Genomic DNA, 23,202 nt, shown 5'->3' with positions numbered 1-23,202 from the left:
CATGCAATGACTGAGCAGATTACTCTAATATTTTGTAAAATTTGAAAATGCATAGAAAAATACTCTGTCTAGTTTTGAATAAAATAATTTAAATATTTGGAAGCTTAAATAAACAAGGAAAATTATGAGAAAAACATGTTCCCTACTTCATATGCGTTTTATTGATGATTATGCAGAAAAGTCTACCTATTTGCTTCAGCTTTGTATTTTATGGTTTTAAACATATATATCAAAAATGAATTATACATAATCGGACTGTACAATTTTTTTAGCTATGTACTTCCCCAAATAATCATATCCATTAAAGTATAGGGCCTCGATTTCAGCTCTCCTTCCGCTCTGAACCATCAAGGCCACTTCTTCCTTGTAATTATCCTGTTAAACAGCATTTTGTTAATGGAAAACACGTTTTGGTTGAAGACAATATTCTTCTGTAAGGGATGATGGTTGGTGCACATTATATTTAACACAATAATTATTATACAGATTGGTTCTTATGTACAGCTACATGCTTATGCAATTATTGTGCACAAAAAGTTTCCTGCATGGGCATCTAAGAATGCAGAATCATTTGGGATCTACCTAAAGGTATGAATTACGATAGCTATGCATGCCAAAATGTCTTGTACAAGAAATGAATTTAATGAAGCAGAATAAAATTACGTAACTAAAAGTGACGAGCATAAACCTCAAAACAGGACTCCAGGATAGGCAAATAATACAGTAGGAGCTAAATCCAGATGTTCTGGATAGTTTACCTGTAAGATTCCCGAGGACATCAAGCTTTGAGCAATTTGCAGATCCTTTGGCTTCAATGGAACGAAAGATTGGTTCGGCAGCAAGGGTAGATCATGCCCCCGCAGTCCTAACCACTTGACATTGCAAGCTAGATAATGCATAGCATTTCTCAAGTTTGTTTCCAACATATTAGAGTTTGTATACTTTGTGGTATAATGTGATTATAAAACTACCGTATCGGTATGCCTCTAGGCCCATTCCTATGCTTCCAAATTTGAAGGTGCATAGAATAGCTAATCCAGCTGGATTCCTTTATAAGTTAAACACGGGCAAGGAGAAACAAATTTTGCATTATTTTAACAAAAAAAAAAAATGAACTTAAAAAAACAGAATGCCTTTTTCAAACATTACAGTAGAAAACTATTTTACAGAAAAAAAAGGCAAGCAATCATACCAATCCACCAAAGCTAGAATTGGCAAGTCAGGAAAAGCTTTACTGATTCGGTAAAGAAGAAATCTGTATTTGAACTTTTGAAACTTTAGATACTAAAGCACTCATATCAATGGATCAAGACTACCATATATTACATGGTAGTGTCAAGTATGAATAAAAAAACTTTTGTTAGCATCCTGTAAAAGCTCCAGGTTATTGAATTCTCTATCCTATAAACTGGTGTACACAGTACCTTGTGGCAATATCTGGGTAACCTTTAGCCGTGATAAGAATGCTTGGAATTTGATGAAAAAAACGATCCTCAGTAAGCCGTTGAAATATTGCATGCTAAAGAGAACCAATTGTAAGTATCATAACTATTTTTCTTCCTTGGGAAAAAGTATGGAACGTTTCAAAGTAGCATGATGTAGTTGATCAGTGAAATTACTAATTAGGAATTTGAATAAACCAAACGACCTCTAACAAGCTCACCTTTTCCACAATTATAACGTACCGAGCATCTGCATTTAGAACCAAACTATCCAACAAATTCAAGTCACCAGATATTGCAAATCCAGAAGAACCGCATAAAGAGCAATCAACAGCCTCTTTGCCCGGTTCCTACACAATAAAAATCTGAAGTGAATAATGTTTACATTTGCAATATTTAATCAAACAGTGAGACAGAACACTTCATATAAAATACTATTACAGATTCAAGATAGTGTACGAACTCTGCAAAATTCCAATATCCTGGAATGAAGGTTCATGATTTACCTGCAAAATCAGACGGCCAGCTACAAGTCCTCGACTAGATGCCATAATTCCAAGACTGAATCGGCTGCACCGAAGCAATGCTACAAGATCTGTTTGGCACAGATTGATATATTCCCATCTAAAACACCAAGCATTAAATTCAAAGCAAACAACACACTGGTAATAACCTTGGATTGTCCTGTTGACATGTGTTTGAGAAGGAAACAGGTGTGGCGAATCACACAGCAGCTTGTAGAAGAGCTCCCTCTGAGTGACACGCTTTTCCTGAAGCAATATCTGATAGCACATCTCCATCACCTTCCACACTACAAGTCACAAATTAAATTTTTAATACAAACGTAAAATTTATTGGAAATAAAAAAAAATAAAAATGAAACGCTGCATTATAATCTGTACCCCTAACAAAAGCCTTTGCTGCGTTAGGTCTCATCAGAGACCTCGTCGATACGGAATTGGAGAGAAAAACACGTGATAGTTCAGTCAACAGGCCATGATTCACTCGACTATTGCTATATTTTCTCTGAATCTGTTCGTTTCAAAGGATTATTATGCTAATATTAGAAATACATTCATATTTGTTTTCTGCTAGCAAAACAAGCAAAGAATAAGATAACACGGTGACTAGAACAAGCCAAATCGATAATTAGAAGTTATTCACAGCTGAAACAATGAGATTATAGCTTATGATGAAAATTGAACTTGTACCAAAGGCAAATCTGAGATGGCAGGGCTGGAGGCATTTAATATTTTGAGAAAATTGAGGACAGAGACTTCAATTCTGGCTCGGACCTGAACGCATCAAAACAAAACTAGCACGATCAAAAGAAAGAGAGAGGGGATGGATGATGAAAGAGTATCAATTATTACCTGAGCAAGAGGGACGATATCAGCATAGCAAAGCTCTTGATCGGAGAAGAATTTTAGCGTCAAATTCCGAAGATCTTCCATCGGAGGCGAAATCTATAGAATTCGCGGTAACTCAAGTATAATTGGCGCGCAATGCTCTAATAAGAAAGGGCTTTGTACTGCCAAACACAGTTCATGTCGGTTAAGTTTGAACTACACACATAAACGACACTCATTCTAGAGGAAAGAAATATAGAATATTTTTAAGATAAATATCTAATTTAGTCTTTAAATTTAGAAGACATTGATAATTGGATCTTGAAAGATGGAAAAATAATTTTTGTCCTTTGAATTTTCTAAAAATACAGCAAATTTATCCTATCATTAATTTGTCATTTTAAATTTTGTTAAGTGCTTTGTTAACATGAAAAGACTAAATTGTCACAAAAATTTGAATGGACTAAATTGATATAATTATTGTCATCACAAGTTTCATCACCATAATTAATCATGACTTCACATATCCCTCTCACTAAAAGGTAAAAACATTGTAGATCCATCAACCACCCATAGAGTCACCCAAAACTCTCCAATAGCAATGAAATTAGTATCTTTGTGAATAATAACAACAAAACCCCATCGCAAACAACAACAAACCAAAACGAACCACTATGAATAAAATCATCTAGTCAAGAACCTATAACCCCACAAACAAAGAAGGAAAAAATCTAAGCATGAAACCTTTTTCTCATTTTTTTCTCCTTTTGGTTCAATTTCATCTCACAGTCACATAAATCCATTCTCTTTGTAGCTTGAACATTACATTTAAAATAAATTATAAAACTCATGACTTTTTATGTGTCCTCTACAGCCGTGATGACAAGTGTTAACCTCTGAATAAATTTGTCACTACATGGTTTTAGGGGGGAAAGGGGAGCAGATGAAATTGATTGTACGGGGTGGTGTTGGGTTCATGGTAAGACACTAAGACGCAACAATGGTGGAGAGTGCGGAGGGATAACAGAGGTGGAGAGGGCAGAGGTGCAATGGAGAAGAAAAGGGGAGGAATAAAGGAGGAAAAAGAGAAAGGCAAAAGTAACAAATCTACAAATTTTCAAACTAACAAATTAGTCTGTCAAAATTTTGATGATAATTTAGTCCTGTCGTGTTAGCAACACATGTAACACCCTGATCAAATTACACCAAAATGAAAGGGATCCAAAGGTTATGCAAGTATGAGACGGTACAATCGAGGATAACTTAAAGAAATTGATTGGTATTACCTATACCAACAAGATGCATATACTTTTCGGTAGCCCATCACTTAAGAATTTCATAGTTAAGTGTGTTTGGCTTGGAATAATTATAGGATGAGTGGCCTTCTGGGATGTTTTTTGAAAAGCGTGTAAGTGAGGATAAAATACACTGAAAAGTTTTGTGTTGATTTGTAGGGACAACCATTAATCTTAAAAGTAGCCAAAGTAGATTGTCAAGGTCTCATGAAGGACTATCTATTGAGTGAAGTGTCATAGTGTGTGACCATAGAGAAATCAACAATCAAAGATGTTACAACACACACCAAGAATTTAAGATGACAGATGAGTCCAACGATGTCATGTAAGATTAACCATTTGGGTTAGTAGAGAAAAAAGACGATGGAACAAATTTGTTACACTTTTGAAAATTCAAGAACAATTTTTTTTTCATCTTGGAGGAACTCAAGTGTAAGTGCCTTACAAATTTCAAGACCAAATTGGATATTTATGCATATTTTTACGAGCAAATTTGAATATTCTTGAAATTTGAAAATTAAATTTGTAAGTCCTTCAAAATCTTTAATTAAGGCCTCTTTGGGTTGGTTTTTAAAATTTTAAAAATCAAAAATTAATTTTCTAATTTCCAGTTAAATTAGATTTGTAAGTCCTTGAAAATCTTTAATTAAAGCCTCTTTGGGTTGGGTTTTAGTTGCACGTTTAATTTTTTAAAAAACAACTAGTTTTTAGTTTTTAAAATTTAATTTTAATATTTTTTTTAATTTTTAATTTTAAATAAATTTATTTTAAAAGTTTTATATTTTATTAAAATTCTTTTTATGTGAATGGCAATGATAATGATGATAATTAATGATGATAGTGGTGATGATGATAATGAGAAGATTTATTATCAAATGTAGGAAATATATATATTTTTAAATTAAAAATTAAATTCATGATTTTGAAAATGAATGTAAAAATATTTTAAAATGGGTTAAAAATTGTATCAACTCTATAAAATATTTTGAAAATTATATTTAAAAATCAATAATTAAAAACTCGTAATACTCCATACGGATATTAAGTCTTTGAACTTATATTTATTTTTTAGTTAGGCGTTTCCGTTAGTGTCATGTTATGTGAGTTTGCAAAGTTGTTATTGGGTGAAAAAGTAGGATGGAAGAAGTCAGCATCAGCAAGCATGTGCTAACTATTTTTCTTTCTTGTCGGCCCACATAGGATTCTCCAGCCAATTGTTGTGCGATGTATCGGCTAACGGCAAGATTGATTCCATTGTCTTATCCACGCTCACACACGCCACATCTGTCTATTTCGAGACAAAGAGCAACACTATCATCATTCATCAAAGAGAGATCTGGCACCAAATTGCGGGAACCACACTTGCACTTGTACATACCCATTTGACTAGTATAGTTAGTCAAATCCATTGAAATGCAATTGCTTGTTAGAACTTATTTGAAGCAAAGAACTCGTTTTCAAAGGCTCAAAGCACAAAGCTTACTTCCTTTTATTTTTATATATATACATAGCCAACTTGGTTGACATTTCTCCAAAACCTTCCTTTCGAAGTTGCGAGCTGAGCCTTCAATTTATAATCCTAGTCGGCCATATATGTCCATTCTCCTTGTAATTTCTTCTTTTACTAATCGATCTCTTTCTCTATCTCTACGTTTTCCCATATAGATGTGATCTGGTGTTGGATGAACTTGCACGCACGCTAGATGGATTGGGATTTACAAGCTATTGTGGGATGCACCAAAGCCCCTGCAGCCACCGTGATGGACAACTCGCATCTCATGTTTTTTCAACATTTATGTCCTGAAGAACAAGATGACCTACTTTTCAATTTTCAGGAATTCTCGGAAACCACAACGGTGGTTGATGAGTTAGAAGAGCTTTACAAACCTTTCTACCCTCCTCATGTTCATGTTGATAATAACAACCCTCTTCCCATCGTTGCAAATTCCCTACCTATCCCCGATGAAGAAGTCAAAGAACTCAAACCATCACACAAAGCAGCATCTAGATGTAAAAAAAGGTAGGATATATAACGTACTATTTATCATATCCATCCAACTGAATTTGAAAGTTGATATGATTTTGCTTTACATTAAAAATCAATATATTACTATATAATGCTAGTGCTACTAATAATTTTCCAGCAAGAAGCAGCAGAAGAATAAGAGGGTGGTGACAGCAGCAGATGGTGTTTCGGACCCATGGGCATGGCGTAAATATGGGCAGAAACCAATAAAGGGGTCAGCTTATCCTCGTAGCTATTATAGATGCAGCAGCTCCAAAGGGTGTTTGGCTAGGAAACACGTGGAACGGAGCCAGTTGGATCCTGGAGTTTTGATAGTTACCTACACAGCAGAACACAGCGATCCTCACCCTACATGCAAAAACTCACAACAAAGGAACAACAGTTCCACAACCACAATTGCACCTGCAACTCCAAGAACTCATGATGGCGGAGGCTATCGAAGATGAGCATGAACAAATTAAGGAGCTTAAGAAAGAGGAAGATTTTGTAGAAGCTGATGGTTGGTTTCCAAGCATCGAAGTTGAGGAACTAAAAGGACTTGCATTAGATGACCGTGGCTTCCTGGATAGTACTTGGTTCGTCTCAACTCATGCAACGTAGTAACATATATGTCATAAATTTAGGCTTGCCATTTTTCTTTTTCTATTTCAATATATGGCACAGACATTAATGGAGATCCTCGATCTGATCCCTCCCCCAAAGTTTCCCTACCTTTTTTTTATTTCAAAGCTTGTTTGTTTTGTCTATAGTAAATCTTTCGTTCTTCGCTTCTAATATCTATTAGAAATAAAATTAAATGCGGCCAAGCATATATATACTCTTCATCGATCGTCCGGATATTTCCATGCAGTTGAATATGATGAATAACCATTATCACTGCAACTAACGGTTTAATTGATTCTATTTAGCCTTTTATATATTGTAATTAACATTAACATACTAATACACATTTATACACTTTAAAGTAATGGTTTTTTTTAAACTAAAAGTATTGTTAGATTTTGCAAAATAACCAGTATTTGAATAAGATGTATGAATATTATAAATTTTTTGATATCATATTTTATTTTTACGGGTAAAAAAAAGTTTGCAAAACAAAATATTTTTTAACAAAATTTTAGCATATTTTATTGAAATTAAAATGAAATTTATTTATTCAAGCTTATAAAATAAGTAAAAAAGAAAAACAAATTCTTCTAAACAGACACGGAAATTTTGCATAGCGATGGATAGTAGTGTGTGGGAAGAGTGATCACATATGTATGTTTAGTCGAGAAAATTTAGGTGTAAATTTGGACAAATTATTGTATGGTATTATTATGCTTTTAATGATCTCAATCAATTTTTTCTCCTTCTAATTTTTCAAATTCATAATTTTAGTCCATTTAATTTTTAATTATAATATTTAATCCTTCTAATTATATAAATTTATTATTTTGGTCTCCTTATAAATGACAAACTAATAATTATGAATATTAAAAATATTAGATTAATTATAAATTAAATAAAAATTATTAATTATTTTTTTTAATAAAAGACTATTAATCATAATAAAGTATTACTGCTATTATGATAATGAAAAATTAAGATTAATAATTTTTTATTTAATTTTTAATAATTAATTTAATAACTTAAATAATCAGAATTATTTATTAATAATATATCAAGAGGTCAAAATTACTAATTTATAAAAATAAGTGCTCAAATATTATAATTAAATTTTAAAATGACTAAAATTATGAATTTGAGAAATTAAGAGAATTAAAATCACAATTTAACAAAAAAAATTACAAAATAATTGACTAGAATTGTGAACATATATGGTGATTCAAATTATATAATAATTTCTCACAAATTGTCGACATTTCTTAAAAATTTACTTTGACCAAGAAAATTAGGACGATAGCATATCAGTTCTTAATCCTCTGTCACAAATAACAGCTGTTAACTGCTTCTTTTAACCCTCTGTCACAAATAACAGCTGTTAACTGCTTCTCTCTTCTTTTTTTACGCTAATGGAAACAAGGGATCAATCCACCGACTTCAGCCTTGAGCCACCGACCTATCCCAACTGTAAGGGAGAACGACTTCTTTCTATATTTTGACCAAAAGGAGTGAATCACCGTCACACAATGGCCTAAACTAAAGGTATTAGGTTGCATTAATTTCCCTTGATTCCTTTTTTTTTATAAAAAAAATCAGAATTGTGTCACTTCAAAAAAAAAAAAAAAGAATTGTGTATTACGTTAAGTTAGGATATAGGGGCTTGTGTGTGTTTTAAATTTAACAAATATTTTGTGCATTTCAGAATAAGACCTACTTATTCTAAGAGTTAGTTTGCTTGAATAATAGAAATAACAAGGTATGTGAAATGGCTTGAGGAGAAATTTTGATTGTGCTTACAAAAGTCAAATTCCCTTTTCTACAAGTAAACAACACACAAGCACTTGGCAGTTGGTAAAACAGTACGTATGATTTTATTATACCAGCCCATAAAAGTGGAGTTTCAATATATGGCAGGGTAAATAACTAGTACCACTGACACATATATAATCGGTGATTATGTTACATTAATTAACTTCATTAGTTTCCCTAGCATCGATATGGGGAAACTGCAGAGTCCTGAATTTGGTTTCGATCGGTCGTTTTGCCAAGCAAAGCAGACACTGAAGCCACGAAAGCAGCATTCATGTAGGTGGTAGGTTCGCTGTGGGAATAGTCAGATCTTGCATCACTGAATCGGTCATTTGAATCGGGGCCTCCAACAATCGCACCCACATGAGTATTTGGATTTGGATTAGCAGAATTGTAATAAACTGAGAGACCATCATTGCAACCCACCTTGGTCGGATGAACATTGATTGAAGGGATGGATGAGCCTCTGTGATGTAATTGCTTTGGGTATTTACTGCCAAATCCCACCATGTAAGACATCTTCATCGGATTGCTTCCTAGTATGTAGTCCACCTGCATGCCACCCACACATTATATCCAGTAATAGAATGACAAGTATGAACCTTTTTTTGTTATTTTGTCAATTCTAGCAACTACTATGTGAGCTTTTAAAGTTTAGATAACTTCTAATTATACTAGGTAATATCAATAGTTGATTACGTTGAATTTCAATTTGTTTCCCAAAAAATAACTTTTTGATACGACAGATTCGTATATATACGTATACCTGTGTTTTTGCAAAGGCTCTAATCTGAGACGGGGTGAAAAGCGCAGAACCACAATGTATTCTATCAATGTGATTTCTGTTTAGGATTTTAGAGAAAATGAATAGCACCATGGTTGAGCTCGTGGCATATTGCAAATTACTGCTGTCTCTAGTAAATAGAAGCCCACCTGAGTGATCCGTCAGCCACAATATTAATTGAATATGAAACAAAATTAATTAGTTGCCTTATAGTTTAATTGGTTGGATGATTAAGAAAAAAAATCATGATCTTTTTTATTAAAAAATAAATAAAACTAACAATTAATATTTATTTATCAATAAAAAAATATTTATATTTTCCACCAATAATACCATGCATGAATCTCTAGTTAATATTAATATATAATAAAAAATAATTAAATTTTTAGTTAATAATGTATACATATATACCAGGAGTTGTTTTAATCTGTAGAGAGCTACTTGCTGGCATCACTGAACATATAAATGATTCAACGTCACTCTTAAACTTGGCCAAGTCTTTCTTCCCACCATAGAATTCCTGGAGAAAAGAAATAGAAACGGAGTAGAATTATAACCTTCAAACTAAAGATATATAAGTAAAAGAATTTTGTTACACTATATATAGTTAACTGGTTATTAATTTATTAAATCTATAAAGACCTCCGTTAGTAATGTCTGAGCTCCAACATATTTGTTATCCCAGCTGAATTCAGACACCGCCTGACTCCAACCTTGGTTGCCTATGGAGTAACTCAAGTACTTGCTTTCTCCACTCGCCTTATATAGCCAAGAAGCAGCCCATAACAGTTCATCCTTTTTTGTATAAAATTCGAAATAACGGCCTTAATTAGTGAATTAATGATCTATGAAAAAATATTTAATTAGAGTTTAAATGTTTAACCAGGACCAGTATCTTCGTCTATTACCTGGTAACCTGAGTACGAGCAATAGAATGGACAAGAACCCGAGTAAGAACCCCTATACTTGTCTGCAAAATCAAACAGCTGCAAAACACACATCGTTATAATATATATAGGTTATTAATATATATACACTGTTATCATACGTACAAGAGCTCAATCGGAGTACTTGAGGGGAGTTTAATTATAATGAAAGAAAGTGGAAAGCCCCAACTCTGACCAATGGATCATATATATATATATATATATAGAGAGAGAGAGAGAGAGAGCGAATTGCTCATCATATATGATTCACGAATGAAAAAATCATGCTCCTTAAATTGCTTACTGATTTTGACTTGCTTAATAGCGTGGAGGAATAATTGGCATCTATTTTCTTGAAGACAATTGAAGCAGCAGCAAGAGCAGCAGCAGACTCAGCTGCGGCTTCAGTTCCCGGGGAATTAGCATCTATCTTGTACACTGCCCTTGCTGTATCCATGTCTTCCGGGCGCTCCCAACAATTGTGATCAGCGTTCCCATCTCCCACCTATATATATATATATATATATATATATATATATATATATATATATCACCAAATAGCAACACATGTCATTAATTCTGCACCTTTTTTCTTTTCAATTATTTATTTAGTTTTTTAGGTTTTGATTTGATGGCACTCGGTAATTAAATTGTTGTGCTTGTCTGTCAAAGGTTAGCCAAGAAGACCTCCCCCCATTCATGGTATATATAAATCAAGATATGAAATAGCCTAGGCATCATATATAATTTTTTGATTTTATAAAATGGTTTTAATTTACTGTTGTATTGCATTGTGACAAAAAAAAAAAATCAATATCTTTGTTAAATATAGAAAAGGACCTGTGTATAGAGGGTGGTTGGGGAAGTGTGGGCTCTCAGTATAAAGTCTGCGCCCCAATGAATAGCACTGTGGAGGTAACCAAGCTGGTTCACCGAAGATATCTCACTCTCGTACTCTACAGCAGCCCAACTCAATAAGCTAGTTGTAAATGCCATTGGCCATCCAAACTTGACGTTATCTCCAGCATCGTAATATCCTCCAATCAAATCCACCTGCCAAAGATATAATATATAGATATGTGATCAATTATCAATTATGTAACACTTAAATATAATCATATATATATATATATATATATATATATATATATATATATATATGTAAGTCTTATTCAAAACTATATATAGTTTATTGCAATGTAGGATTAATTATTATGTCATACGTACGTTTTGAAGTTTGCCATCAGAGAGAGCGGAGTCTCCCCTCCACTTCACTCTTTGGGTGGCGGGCAAGTTCCCCGAGCGTTGTCCTTCAAAAAACAAGATGGCTTTGCCAAGAGCATCTCCATAGTCATAATTATTTGCCGAGGAACTCATTAACTTTCCATCCATCATGGCTAGTCCATTAATGTGACTAGCCATGGCACACCACAAGAACACACCAACGAATACCAAATAGTACCCCATGATATATGGCTCTCTTAACTCTGAAGGATTCAGCTAAAGTTATTGCTAGTATATATAGAGGAAGAATGTCTGCGGCCTTACCTAATTAACTGCTACATAACTTGATGAAGTGGAGGTGGAATGGGAGATAACTTGACGTATAGCTAGTGATCACTATAATGCATATGAGAATTAATCAATATAAGTCAGACTAAATGAGTCACGGAGATATTGGGTGCATATGGTGTAAGTGTTGATGGACAAGAGATATATATATTCCGTATCCCATTCCCTCTTAATTAACGCCATGCATGCATGTTGTTTTCCGTGTTTATGATGCCTTCTTCTTCATGTGCGACTCCTTTACGATTGCCAATATTTCTTTTTTGGGGGTTTACCTAAGATTATCAATTTTCATACAGAAAGTGGCGCAATAGATTCTGGTGTCTAAATAGTATGTTAGGTAAGAAATTAAAAGGTTAGGCATCATGCATACATACATCGTGTGCAAAAACTAGTTGCTAGAAAAAAGAGAAATGAACTGGTTTCAAATTATTTTAATTTTATATTCAAATAATTAAATTGATTTAGAAATGACTTGAAAATTAAACTGATTTTAAAAAGATACTTTTAAATTAAATTAATTTTTAATTAATTTTAAAATGGTTCAAATAAAAAAATATAATCAAAGTAAAAAACAGTTCGATTAATCGAACTAAAAAAATCAATTCGATTTAATTTCAATTATAATATAATTCAATTAGAATCCGTTTTTTTACAAAACGCTACATAGATATGTTTCTTTACTCAAGAAAGGGGATGGCCATTGACGTTTCACATTCTAATTGCTCAATTTGATACAGGCACAGAGTTAGTTATTTAATCTATAGCATTTCACTTCGGTTATTTAATTATAGCATTTTTTTTACATGTGAACACACACACGCATTAAGAGAAACTATACAATATTTTGACATCTAATTATAAATAAACATATATAATATGTTTATTGATTTTTACAATAATAATTAAATTATTAAAATAAATGTTCTAAAAAATACTAAAATAATTATATATTGTATTATATAAGGACACAATTAAATATTCCATCTTGTAATTAGTCGTTTATATTTGAAAAATATTTTAATCTCAAATTATTAGAATAAGAGAATATAGGCAATATATATGGAAGATGGAACAAATTTGGGCATGTTTGTTTAAAATTCTTAAAAAAAAGTGTTTCTTAAAAACTACTAATTTTATTAGAAAAACAGTTTTTTTAACCAACAACTCTAAACAAACAGACAATTCATACATGATGAATAAGATATATGGAAACACTTTTAAACATACTCACTTGCCACAAAAAGTTTCATATATGGAAACACTTTTAAAGCTCTCTGGGACGATTCATTCATATCTCTTTCTCCTATTTAATCGTTCAATATTCATTGAAGAGGATCAATAAGAAACCAATAAATATGAAAATTTTCCCATTTCTAAATATTGGCACTTCTCATGTTTCGATTAAGACAATGACCTAACTTTTCAGAAAAAAAAAAATACGTCCGATATATATTACGGTATGTTTGTCCACGGATATGAAAATATGACAAATATATAAGGGTGTTCAAATTCAAATTAATTTAAAATAAAAATTGAGAATCGTTAAAAAAAATTGAAAACCAAACAAAATTGATTCTTTTTTTATTTTTTTGGATAATTTTTTTTTTCAAACCAATTTGTTCAATTCAGTCCATGTTTATATTTTTGAAATTGATCTAAGTCGAATCAAACTATAATAAATATACTAATACTTATATTACTTTAGAGTTACACATTTTACGTGTGTATCATTTGAATTTCATAATGTCTTGCATTGTTATGCATATGAAACTTATACAATGTATGTTACTTTCATTTTTAGATAATTTTTTAAGATATTTTTTGTTTAAAATAAATAAAATAGATGTTTACTGTAAAATGTTTAGCATATTAATAAGTTTCGTAAATTGTTATCAACAATTTTTTAATATAATTTTATTTAAAATATATGAAAAGAAAGTATATAAATTTTAATGAAATAATATTTTAATAAAAACCATAAAAATCAAACCAAACTAAATCGTAAAATATTGATTTGGTTCAGTTCAGATTTTATTTTAAATGAAAATTGAACTATATATGTTTTTTATGTTTGGTTCGAATGACTTTTTAATAAAAAATCGAACCAAACAAGCGAGGAACACTCTTACAAATATATATTGGCATCCTAAATGTTAATTGACGAAAAAAAAGCATTAAAGAATATAGTTATAATATGTGATATATAATATGATAGGAAGAAAGATAAAGAGAAATAAAAAAGATTAATTGGATTTTTAAAATAATGGAGCATCCAAATATTATTTTAAAAAAATATTTGGACACTTTTTAATTATAAGATGAAAACAACTTAAAAAATGTTAATTAACTAACAAGAGACAAATAAAGAAAGAAATAGGTGTGAATGAGATGTTAATTAATATGATAGGACTATAGAAAAGTGTAAGTACAACTTACCTCAAATTCGGTGGGACCTACTTGCTCCGAGGTTTAATGACTTTGATTGACGACCGTGTTCGGCGATTACTATTCCCATCCACTTGGATCCTCTTCCTGAATGATTAATGTCCAACAGATCACATGGATGACATGCCATATTCTCCGAGAAATTTGCTGCAATATTGTTCGAATATCGATCAGCTTCGTTATTCATTGTTCACCACATATTTCGGCAATACATATGGATAGATTTGTTTTTCTTTTCTTTCGGATTCAAATAAGGTACTAAGACAAATCAATTGCATTAGGCTTATCACACTCAACGTAAATTAACCTGAGAAAAAGGGAAGAAGAAATACTAGCGATAACATGCATGCACATGCAAATCATATAAGGTTTAATTACCTTCTTTTTATAGTTGTCTATATACTTAATCTCAAATTGATCTTACTTCCGTGCTCAGAGAATACGAAAATGAATAATGCATTAATACCGCACATACTAATTACACGTATCCATTACTTTGTACAATTTTTACTGTTTGCACAGTTAGGTTTATTTGCATATCATTTGAGTTTTGCATTCACCTTCGTGTGCTTGCCTGAGCAATTTTGCTTTCTAATAACAGAGCCTAACGCTTATTAAACAGGTATGCTGTAGCTAGCACATTGGAATGACGGGGAAGGTTGGACAAATATTTTCTAAATTGCCAAATATTTTGTAGTATATACGTATCATCGCTCCTAAGTTTCCTTTGATTTGAACATACTATATATTTCTCGAGGAGATATTGGATCCTAACTTCTGGCTCTTCTGAGCTCTAGACGCTGTTAATAGCATTTTTGTACATAGAACGTACGACTGTGGTCTGTGGATGATGATTACCCAATGTTTATGAGTGTTAAGAATAGTTCCACATTGGTCATTTATGAACATGATAAGTGGGTAGACCAGCTCCTTAAAAACCGATTCATAAGAGGGTGGCCTACCCAGCTATATAAGCACTTATCATGTTTATGAATGATCTTATGTGGAACTATTCTTAACAAATTGAGAATATGCATAATAATACTACTTTATGATTGGATATAAAATTAGAGGGTGCTTTTGCTTGAATTGGTTTCTTATAATGCCACAAGCTGGCTTGAATACTTGGTTCATTCATCAGTTGAATGACCAGGCCTCATTCCTTATCTTAGGAACATGAGCAAAGACACTTATCTCAGTGCCACTGAAATCATGTGAATTAGGCGTTACTTGCATGATTCGGATATATGGAATGGGATTTCATTATGGGACAATTCAGCTGTTATTTTAATATTTGCATAGTTTATGCACTAATCGGAGTATTTTAATACTTCTCTTTCCCTCAAATGCTAATATCCATAACGAGAATTGCCATATGCAATTTGGACTTCTTTCTCTCCATTTATGGAGTCCAGTAGTCTCTAAAATTAAGTCTACAAACTTGTTTCAGGTAAATGGTTGTGTACACCAAAATTAATTTAATAACCCAATCCATTCTCTTAACTGATATATATTATATGGTCCGATAAAAAAATCACAAATACTTCTAGAAAAAGAAAAAATAAGATAAATTTCTCCAAAAGTTAAAATTAACTTATTAATTTGTAAATTTTTTCTTATATTAATTTTTCTAAGAGTTTATTTTTAACTTATACATTAGTTAATTTTAACTTTTGAAAAAAAAATGTTATTACTCCACTCTGTTATGGAAAAGATGGCCAATAATGAAAAAGCAGCAGAAATATTTTGGTGAAGCTACAGTGGCTGTTTAGCAAAAATTGAAATATCACTCACATTTTGGGTTTCTATAGTCTATATTATTAACTTCAAATATAATACATTGAGTACATCATTTATAATTTATAATAATTAATAAAGACGATATCATATGCATGTTCTGTTCTACATATTTTTAGACATTTTTAATATTTTATCCTTCAGCTGATTTTTTAACTATCCACTTATTCTTTAACTTTTTAACTTTTGTTCTTTAAAAATAAAATTTGTAACTTTTACAAATCTCTATTTTCTTTATGACGTTTTGCAAATCTCTATGACATCTCAACTCTTTGTTTTCTACTTATTTAGACAGTTCTGCCACCTCGCCCCATTGTCTTCACCGCTGTGCATATAGATAGCCTATTCCAAACACTAATCTTTAAGCATTTCATGGATGGATTAGTTTCTTATGATTATTTTAAGGATAAATTTTAAGTACAATATCTTCTGTGTTCTTAGTGTTGCTCTCCTATCAAAATTAAATTTTCATCTCAGTATACTGACATTTAGTCATTTAATGCAAACTTTTATTATGCAAATTATCATTGTGAAACTATTAATTTTGATTGGAGAATAACACTAAAAATACTTAAAGAAATGCATCCTTTTTTAAGCACCTAAGAAAATTTCTCAGAAGTTATAAATAATACTAGTCACAACTCACTATAGTAGTAGGTGCTGACAGTATGCTCAACTCTCACTAACGTACCATCACTTACATTAAACTCCACTCCCTGATCAGACTTGGAGACAAGCAATTCTCTAGTCTGGCTTCATATTTCAATTCACTATAAACAAATAATTTATGTGCAAGATTAGCTATCTATTTCTATGTGGCCAGGGTTGTTTATAAGATAGTATGCATTGATTATTTGATTACAATAAGTTCACTTAAATAAGATTATTTGGTAATACAAGAACTGTAAGAAAAATAACTTAGAAGTAGAGAAGATAGAGAGAAGAGATAAAAAGAAAACGGAGAGAATGAGGAGTTCTTAGTTCTTACTATATTTCTACAAATGAGGTACTATTTATAGGTACAAAGCTGGTTTCCAATGGTTTAATGTATTAAAGTGAATGGATTACCAAGCACCTCATCAGCTTCTCTGGGAGTATCCCATCCTCTCCCTCCCGTATGAAAACAAATAAGGCAAAAAGCCAAACTCAATTTTCATTGTAGATGATGATTATGTGTGACAACTGCGATTACAAGTACAAGTTTAAATTGAAGGAAAACAGAAATAAAATAGTTGCTCCCATTTCCAGTAGCTTCTTGCGTTTAAAAGCTCAACTTCTGTGAGATGGTCTTAGTTCAATGTTGGCTTTCCTGAAGGACCCATAGTAATTAAAATTATTCTTTGTATATTTAACATAACTCATACATATGATTCAATTTATTTATAAAAAGATAGTTAATTATACATATTTATAAAAAAAATTAAAGATAATATACTAGTAATTATTTAAGTAGAGAAGTATAATTATTATTAATTAGTGTAAATTTACTTTATATATTTAAAGCATATTAATATATAATAATTTGCAAATGAAGTATATAATATTTGATATTATAAATTACTAAAAAAACCGTTTGAAATTACTTAAAAAAATTATTGAAAATTCAAACAAATTTTTCCTCCAGTAAAAAAAGACTAAAACTAACTAAAATGTTGCATAAAAATAAAATGACTTGCATAAAAATAGAGAAATGCTAAGATATCCTAGAGAATTTAACCGAAAAAATGAAGATCCAGTTAACATGTAAACATCTTCCAACCAAATATTAATTAAGATCAATAGTTATTTTTATGTTTAAAAGCTTTCACAATTATTTCCAAAAATAACTATTTATTAAAAATATAATTTAATTTTTATTTTCAATGATTACAAAAATAATATTAAAATAAACATTACAATAAGTAAGAAAAATAAGTATAAGTTAGAACAAACATAATAAAAAAAATATTTCTATGTATTGGAGATAAAAAATAATTATTTAACTGTTAATTAATTTAAACTTTTCAAAGTGGTTTTATTTTTCCAATTTTCGCCTTTGTAATCATCCACATTCCACACAGATTTGGCCAAGGAAATTATGGTCGTGAAGTCCATTTAAAAGACACCCATTGTTGTCAAAGCATTGATGAAACAAAACACAGTGAAAATCAAGGTAAATCCGACGAGATGTGAGTCCTCTGTAAAGAGGGTAAGTTTGGAAAGAAAAAAAAAGGATAAAAAGTTAAATTAATTAAATATTTAATCTTATCAGTAAAGTTATTGATGATAGTTTGGATCCCCTTAAAGAAACTTGTGAATGAAAAAACTTAATTAAGAGAGAGATTTTTGATATAGAGATTAATTATCAATAATCCAGATCTTTATAAAATAATTCGTTCGGAGGATTATTTGATTTCTTGTCGTCTGATGATATAGCATTTCTCTGATGAAGTGCGTTTCTTGGTGCTTGGTATAAAGCGCAAGCGTTTTTGGGTTCGGGAAAAGAAGGAATGAAGAGAAGGGTCTAGAACAACACAACACTACGGATTGAATATTGAATTAAACGACGCTCATGGCTACGGTGCCGGAGAAGAAAGCGAAGGAAGCATTCTTCGACGACGAATTCGCTCTGGCCGTTGATCTCTACTCTGAAGCCATACGATTGGATCCCAACGACGCAAATCTCTTCGCGGACAGAGCCCAAGCCCATATCAAACTCAACGCTTTCACTGAAGCCGTTTCCGATGCCAACAAAGCCATCCAATTAAACCCTTCCTTGTCCAAGGCCTATCTTCGTAAAGGCACCGCTTGTATCAAACTCGAAGAATATCACACCGCCAAGGTAGCGCTTCAAAACGGTGCTGCTTTTGCCCAAGATGATTCACGATTCGCCAACTTGATTCAACAATGTGATCGCTTCATTGAAGCAGGTTAGGTCACTAAACGTCCTCGTTTCTTGTTTAGGTTTCAATGCAGTGACACTTAGCAATTAATCAGATTTTGGTCTGTTAGATAGTAGCTACTGAAGTCTGAAATTCATTTAGAATGTGTTTGGATGAGAAATTTTAAATTCTAAGAATTTCAAATATTTCAATTGAAATTTTTTATTTTAAAATTTTTGTGTTTTGATAAAATAAAATTGTGAGGGTGAAAAGAAATGAATGTAAAGAGAAGAGAATATATAGTTGATGGGCTTCCAAAGAGAAAAATGGTAAAAAAATGGTGATGCAGCATAGGGAGTGACGGGAGACCGTGACACGACGGCGTATACCACCATACTCGATCACAACATTCAGTTAACGACACAAGACATGGCCCGGCCCCAGCGAGCACCTCTGTCGCGTGATGGGCAGCCACACCTGCTCCCTTACTAGCGGGTGCAGTTTTATGTGTTCCCCTACACTCGCATCCGATTGACCCTTCCCGAGCTCAGAGGTGTTTCTTAAAGAAGAAAATCATCGGCATGAGAGAAGGGTCGTGAGTTCGAAAACGAGATTTCGGGAACTTTCAGCTGTAAGAGAAGATGAAGGTTATAAAGGAAATACATGAAAGTTTTGGAAGGTTCTTCTATCAAGAAGAAAATTTCAATTTCTCACCTTTTAGAAGGAAATTAAAATTCAACATTTTTAGTTATTTAAAATTCTGTTTTAAAATTTCAAAAATTTAAATTTTTCATAAAAAAAATCCAAATAATGAATTTTAGATTAAAGAAATTTAAATTATCTGATAAATTACTTTCCTCGGTTAAAATTCTCTATCCAAACATACTCTTATGTATTGTATGGCTTAATGAAAAATTATGCTTCTCGTGCTTTCTTGAATTTCATTTACCAGAGGAATCAAGTGGCCTTACTAGCACCTTATCATCAAATGGGTCCATAACATCTGTACCGTCTGGTAATGGTTCCCATTTCAGCAATAGAAATGATGGGATGACTAAAGAAGCTGAAGGAGACAGTTTGGTATCCCAAAAGAATGAAGCCACACTAAAAAGACCAAAATACAGGTTCTCACTCTTGTCTTTCTTCTTTAATCCTTGCTGTTATGTCTTATCGTATTAAATTTTGTACAAGAAGGTATAACCAGCTTCACAACTCCCGTGGTTTTTAATTTTTTTACCTACAATTCCCCTGGAGATGGTTGATAGGAAACATTAAGTAGAACATTTAAAATGATAATTTATGATTTATAATCATATTACTAGGTTCATGTATTGATTAAGCTTATTATCAGATCATCAAAAAGCTTTTAATCAAAACCTTCCTGGGATAGCTTTTCTTTTTAATGATTACTTCCTCCAAAACAAAGGGCTTATCAGATATGCACTAGGGGGGTCGCTTTACCCTTGGGATACAATTTGTTGATATGTCATGTGACAATGTTAAAAACTTAAGTTGAATTTGGTTTATTTTTTTGGTATGTGTGTCTCTCTTTGTTGTATGTATGCATATTTCTATTTGTGTATATATATATATATATGTGTGTGTGTGTGTCAAAATTGCCTCCTCAACTAACCTGTTGATCATGCTTAACCAGGCATGAATACTACCAGAAGCCAGAAGAAGTGGTTGTGACACTATTTGCAAAAGGAATATCAGCAAGCGATGTAGTTGTTGACTTCGGTGAACAGATGGTAGGTTTATATAATGGGTGCTTCATTTTTCCCTTTACTTACTCTTGCTTGATTTCTTCATGTTTTACATATATAACTCTCCAGATAACTTGAAGTTCTTTAACATTACAGCTTAGTGTTACTATTGACGTTCCTGGCCAAGATGCCTATCATTACCAACCTCGATTGTTTGGGAAGGTAACTGATTTATACTGTCCATGCTTGGTCATATGCTATCTTATTGAATATAGCATACAATAGGATACTGTTCACTTGTCCGTGCTTGGTGATGTACTATCTTTTTGAATATCGCATACAATAGATACTATTTTCTGTCAGTATAGTGACAGAAAGATGCTGCTTTGTCTACCTTGAGCTTGCTTGCCTATTTCACCATCATGCAGACATTGGATGCATAATAAGCAAAACATTTTTTTTGCTTGGTGGGTCTGAGGGGTCTTTATTAATTCCTCCTTTTTTTTTAAGATATCCTGTATTGGGACACTTCAATTATAGAATTTTAAGGGATTCATTTGGAATGAATTGGTGTAGAATTCCTTTAACTGACAAATGGCAACTTAAAATATCCAAATTCATTATTAATTTATTAGTGACTTAACCTTCTTTTTCCTTCTGCACGAGCAAAACAGATCATTCCCAACAACTGCAGAGTTGAGGTGTTGTCAACCAAAATTGAAATCCATCTTGCAAAAGCTGAAGCTATTAATTGGGCATCTCTGGAATATGGCAAGGATATGCTTCCCCCAATAATAAATAGGCCGATAGGTGAGATGACTATTTATTTAGTTTATCCTTTTTTGTGATTCTGTTAGGATCCAATTGCAAGGTATGGGACTTGAGTCCCATCTTGGAAGTATGAGATTATAGTGTGAGGTTTATAAGGCCTTGTGCTCTCCAACTACAACAACTAGCTTTTGTGGTGTGGTTCTCTCAAGGTTCTTATCAGTTGGTACCTTTTCCCATGTCTCTTAGCTGCAAAAGAGTGGCACAGGTGGTGGCAACGGCATTATTGTGTTCCCCCAGGACTAGTAACAAAGGCTAGTGCACAGCCAACCCGCATGGGCTCAGTGGCTGTGGAGTGCGGTGGGATGTTAAGATCCAATTGCAAGGTATGGGACTTGAGTCCCACAAGTATGGCATTTTTGTGTGGGATTTATAAGGTCTTGGGCTCTCCAACTACAACAGCTAGCTTTTGTGGTGTAGTTCTCCCTAGGTTCATATACCTTTGATAGTTGCCTTAATTGCTAATTGAATAAATGAAAATGTAACTTGCTGCTATTACTTTCCTGATGGCGAGCTTACTCTCAATGTGTATATATGCAGTTCAATCTGAAAGGTCTGCATATCCATCATCAAAACCGAGGACAAGAGATTGGGATAAGTTGGAAGCTCAAGTGAAAAAAGAGGTTTGCCAGCTCCCATTCCCCCTCCCCCCCTCCCTTTGGGATAATTTAAGCTTAATATTAACTTTGTGTACTTGTTTGTGTGTACATCAACAAAATATTTTTATGTCAGCAAAATCGGCCAATTATGGCAATGTCTTTGCTGACATGATTGTGTTTTTACTGATGTGGGTTACCTTTCTGACATTGAGATGGTGCGTGTGTCTCAATTCCTTAACAGCAGTGAGAGTCGATATTGTTGGCATGCTGAGGGATGGGTGTAGTGTTTGCATTAATTTGAAATATTCAGGATTTTAAAATGGACACAGGACCAGATAAATTTTGGTTGAACTGCTGGAGGACCTGAATTGTAAACCTACATGATATGTTTATAATAAAAAATTCAAAGAGTATACATCAAGATCAAACAGAATCTGTACCTCACTACCTCATAATTTTGTGGAACATGTCTAAAAAATATTGATGAAAATGTGGTCTGCCTTTCAGGAGAAAGAAGAAAAGCTTGATGGTGATGCTGCTTTGAGTAAATTGTTCCGTGATATTTACCAAAATGCAGATGAGGACATGAGGAGAGCAATGAGCAAGTCTTTCGTAAGATATCCATTCTTTGCTTGCTTTGAAATTCATGCGTTTTATTTCTGCTAAGTATTCTTAGTTTTTGAAATCATTAAAATTTGCCCCATTTTCCTTTTTTTAATTGCACGCTTTTTTTTAGTTGGAGTCAAATGGAACAGTGCTATCAACTGATTGGAAAGAAGTGGGATCAAAGAAGGTGGAAGGCAGTGCTCCAGAAGGTATGGAGTTGAAAAAATGGGAGTATTGATTCGGTACTTAAATATGCATTTAAGCTTATGCTTGTGAGAGTTCAAGTTCGTCTCCTCCCAACTCCTGCCAACAAATAAATGCAAAAAGAAAAAGAAATTCTGTAAACTCGTTATTATTTTGTGTTGGAGAAAGTAATTAGCTGGGAGAATGACCTAATTTGCTTTTGCTGTGGAAGTGGATTTTATTTTGTTGGTGTATGTTGATAATGCTAAACATGAGGAAAATCGGGTTTTTATTTTTTGTGAATCACATATTGGAAATATTAAGTATGAAGATCAGCTTAAACAAAGATGCTCTCTACAAGTTCAACA

General features: G+C 32.5%; 4 protein-coding genes across 6 annotated transcripts; 2 read left to right on the top strand and 2 right to left on the bottom strand.

Moving 5' to 3' along the window:
- Positions 1 to 206: 206 nt before the first annotated feature.
- On the bottom strand, positions 207 to 3,020 carry LOC114375535 (meiotic recombination protein SPO11-2). Of its 3 annotated transcripts, XM_028333327.1 has the most exons (11): positions 2,816 to 3,020; positions 2,654 to 2,737; positions 2,345 to 2,474; positions 2,116 to 2,253; positions 1,949 to 2,037; positions 1,664 to 1,792; positions 1,425 to 1,519; positions 1,193 to 1,255; positions 972 to 1,048; positions 759 to 886; positions 207 to 375 (listed from the first exon to the last, which is right to left on the bottom strand). In XM_028333327.1, the coding sequence occupies exons 1-11, from the start codon at positions 2,894 to 2,896 to the stop codon at positions 241 to 243; spliced, it is 1,149 nt and encodes a 382-aa protein (XP_028189128.1). In that variant the 5' UTR covers positions 2,897 to 3,020; the 3' UTR covers positions 207 to 240. The 3 variants fall into 3 exon arrangements, with proteins under 3 accessions (XP_028189128.1, XP_028189126.1, XP_028189127.1); XM_028333325.1 differs by having other exon boundaries at positions 1,949 to 2,253; XM_028333326.1 differs by lacking the exon at positions 1,193 to 1,255 and having other exon boundaries at positions 1,949 to 2,253.
- Positions 3,021 to 5,638: 2,618 nt separating this feature from the next.
- Positions 5,639 to 6,814, top strand: LOC114374090 (WRKY transcription factor 22-like). Its single transcript, XM_028331689.1, has 2 exons — positions 5,639 to 6,106; positions 6,231 to 6,814. The coding sequence occupies exons 1-2, from the start codon at positions 5,790 to 5,792 to the stop codon at positions 6,556 to 6,558; spliced, it is 645 nt and encodes a 214-aa protein (XP_028187490.1). The 5' UTR covers positions 5,639 to 5,789; the 3' UTR covers positions 6,559 to 6,814.
- A 1,752-nt stretch (positions 6,815 to 8,566) lies between these two features.
- Positions 8,567 to 11,720, bottom strand: LOC114375836 (endoglucanase). Its single transcript, XM_028333698.1, has 8 exons — positions 11,465 to 11,720; positions 11,078 to 11,290; positions 10,542 to 10,742; positions 10,220 to 10,297; positions 9,954 to 10,106; positions 9,723 to 9,831; positions 9,294 to 9,460; positions 8,567 to 9,079 (listed from the first exon to the last, which is right to left on the bottom strand). The coding sequence occupies exons 1-8, from the start codon at positions 11,702 to 11,704 to the stop codon at positions 8,705 to 8,707; spliced, it is 1,536 nt and encodes a 511-aa protein (XP_028189499.1). The 5' UTR covers positions 11,705 to 11,720; the 3' UTR covers positions 8,567 to 8,704.
- A 6,622-nt stretch (positions 11,721 to 18,342) lies between these two features.
- On the top strand, positions 18,343 to 23,202 carry LOC114376890 (protein SGT1 homolog A-like). Its single transcript, XM_028335200.1, has 8 exons — positions 18,343 to 18,960; positions 19,865 to 20,036; positions 20,567 to 20,663; positions 20,775 to 20,840; positions 21,293 to 21,428; positions 21,987 to 22,069; positions 22,553 to 22,657; positions 22,782 to 23,202. The coding sequence occupies exons 1-8, from the start codon at positions 18,603 to 18,605 to the stop codon at positions 22,887 to 22,889; spliced, it is 1,125 nt and encodes a 374-aa protein (XP_028191001.1). The 5' UTR covers positions 18,343 to 18,602; the 3' UTR covers positions 22,890 to 23,202.

Source organism: Glycine soja, chromosome 11 (genome assembly GCF_004193775.1).
Source record: "Glycine soja cultivar W05 chromosome 11, ASM419377v2, whole genome shotgun sequence".
NCBI classification, from domain to species: Eukaryota; Viridiplantae; Streptophyta; class Magnoliopsida; order Fabales; family Fabaceae; genus Glycine; species Glycine soja.
The sequence above is the reverse complement of the archived record's forward strand: the minus strand, read 5'-3'. Positions and strand labels throughout refer to the sequence as shown.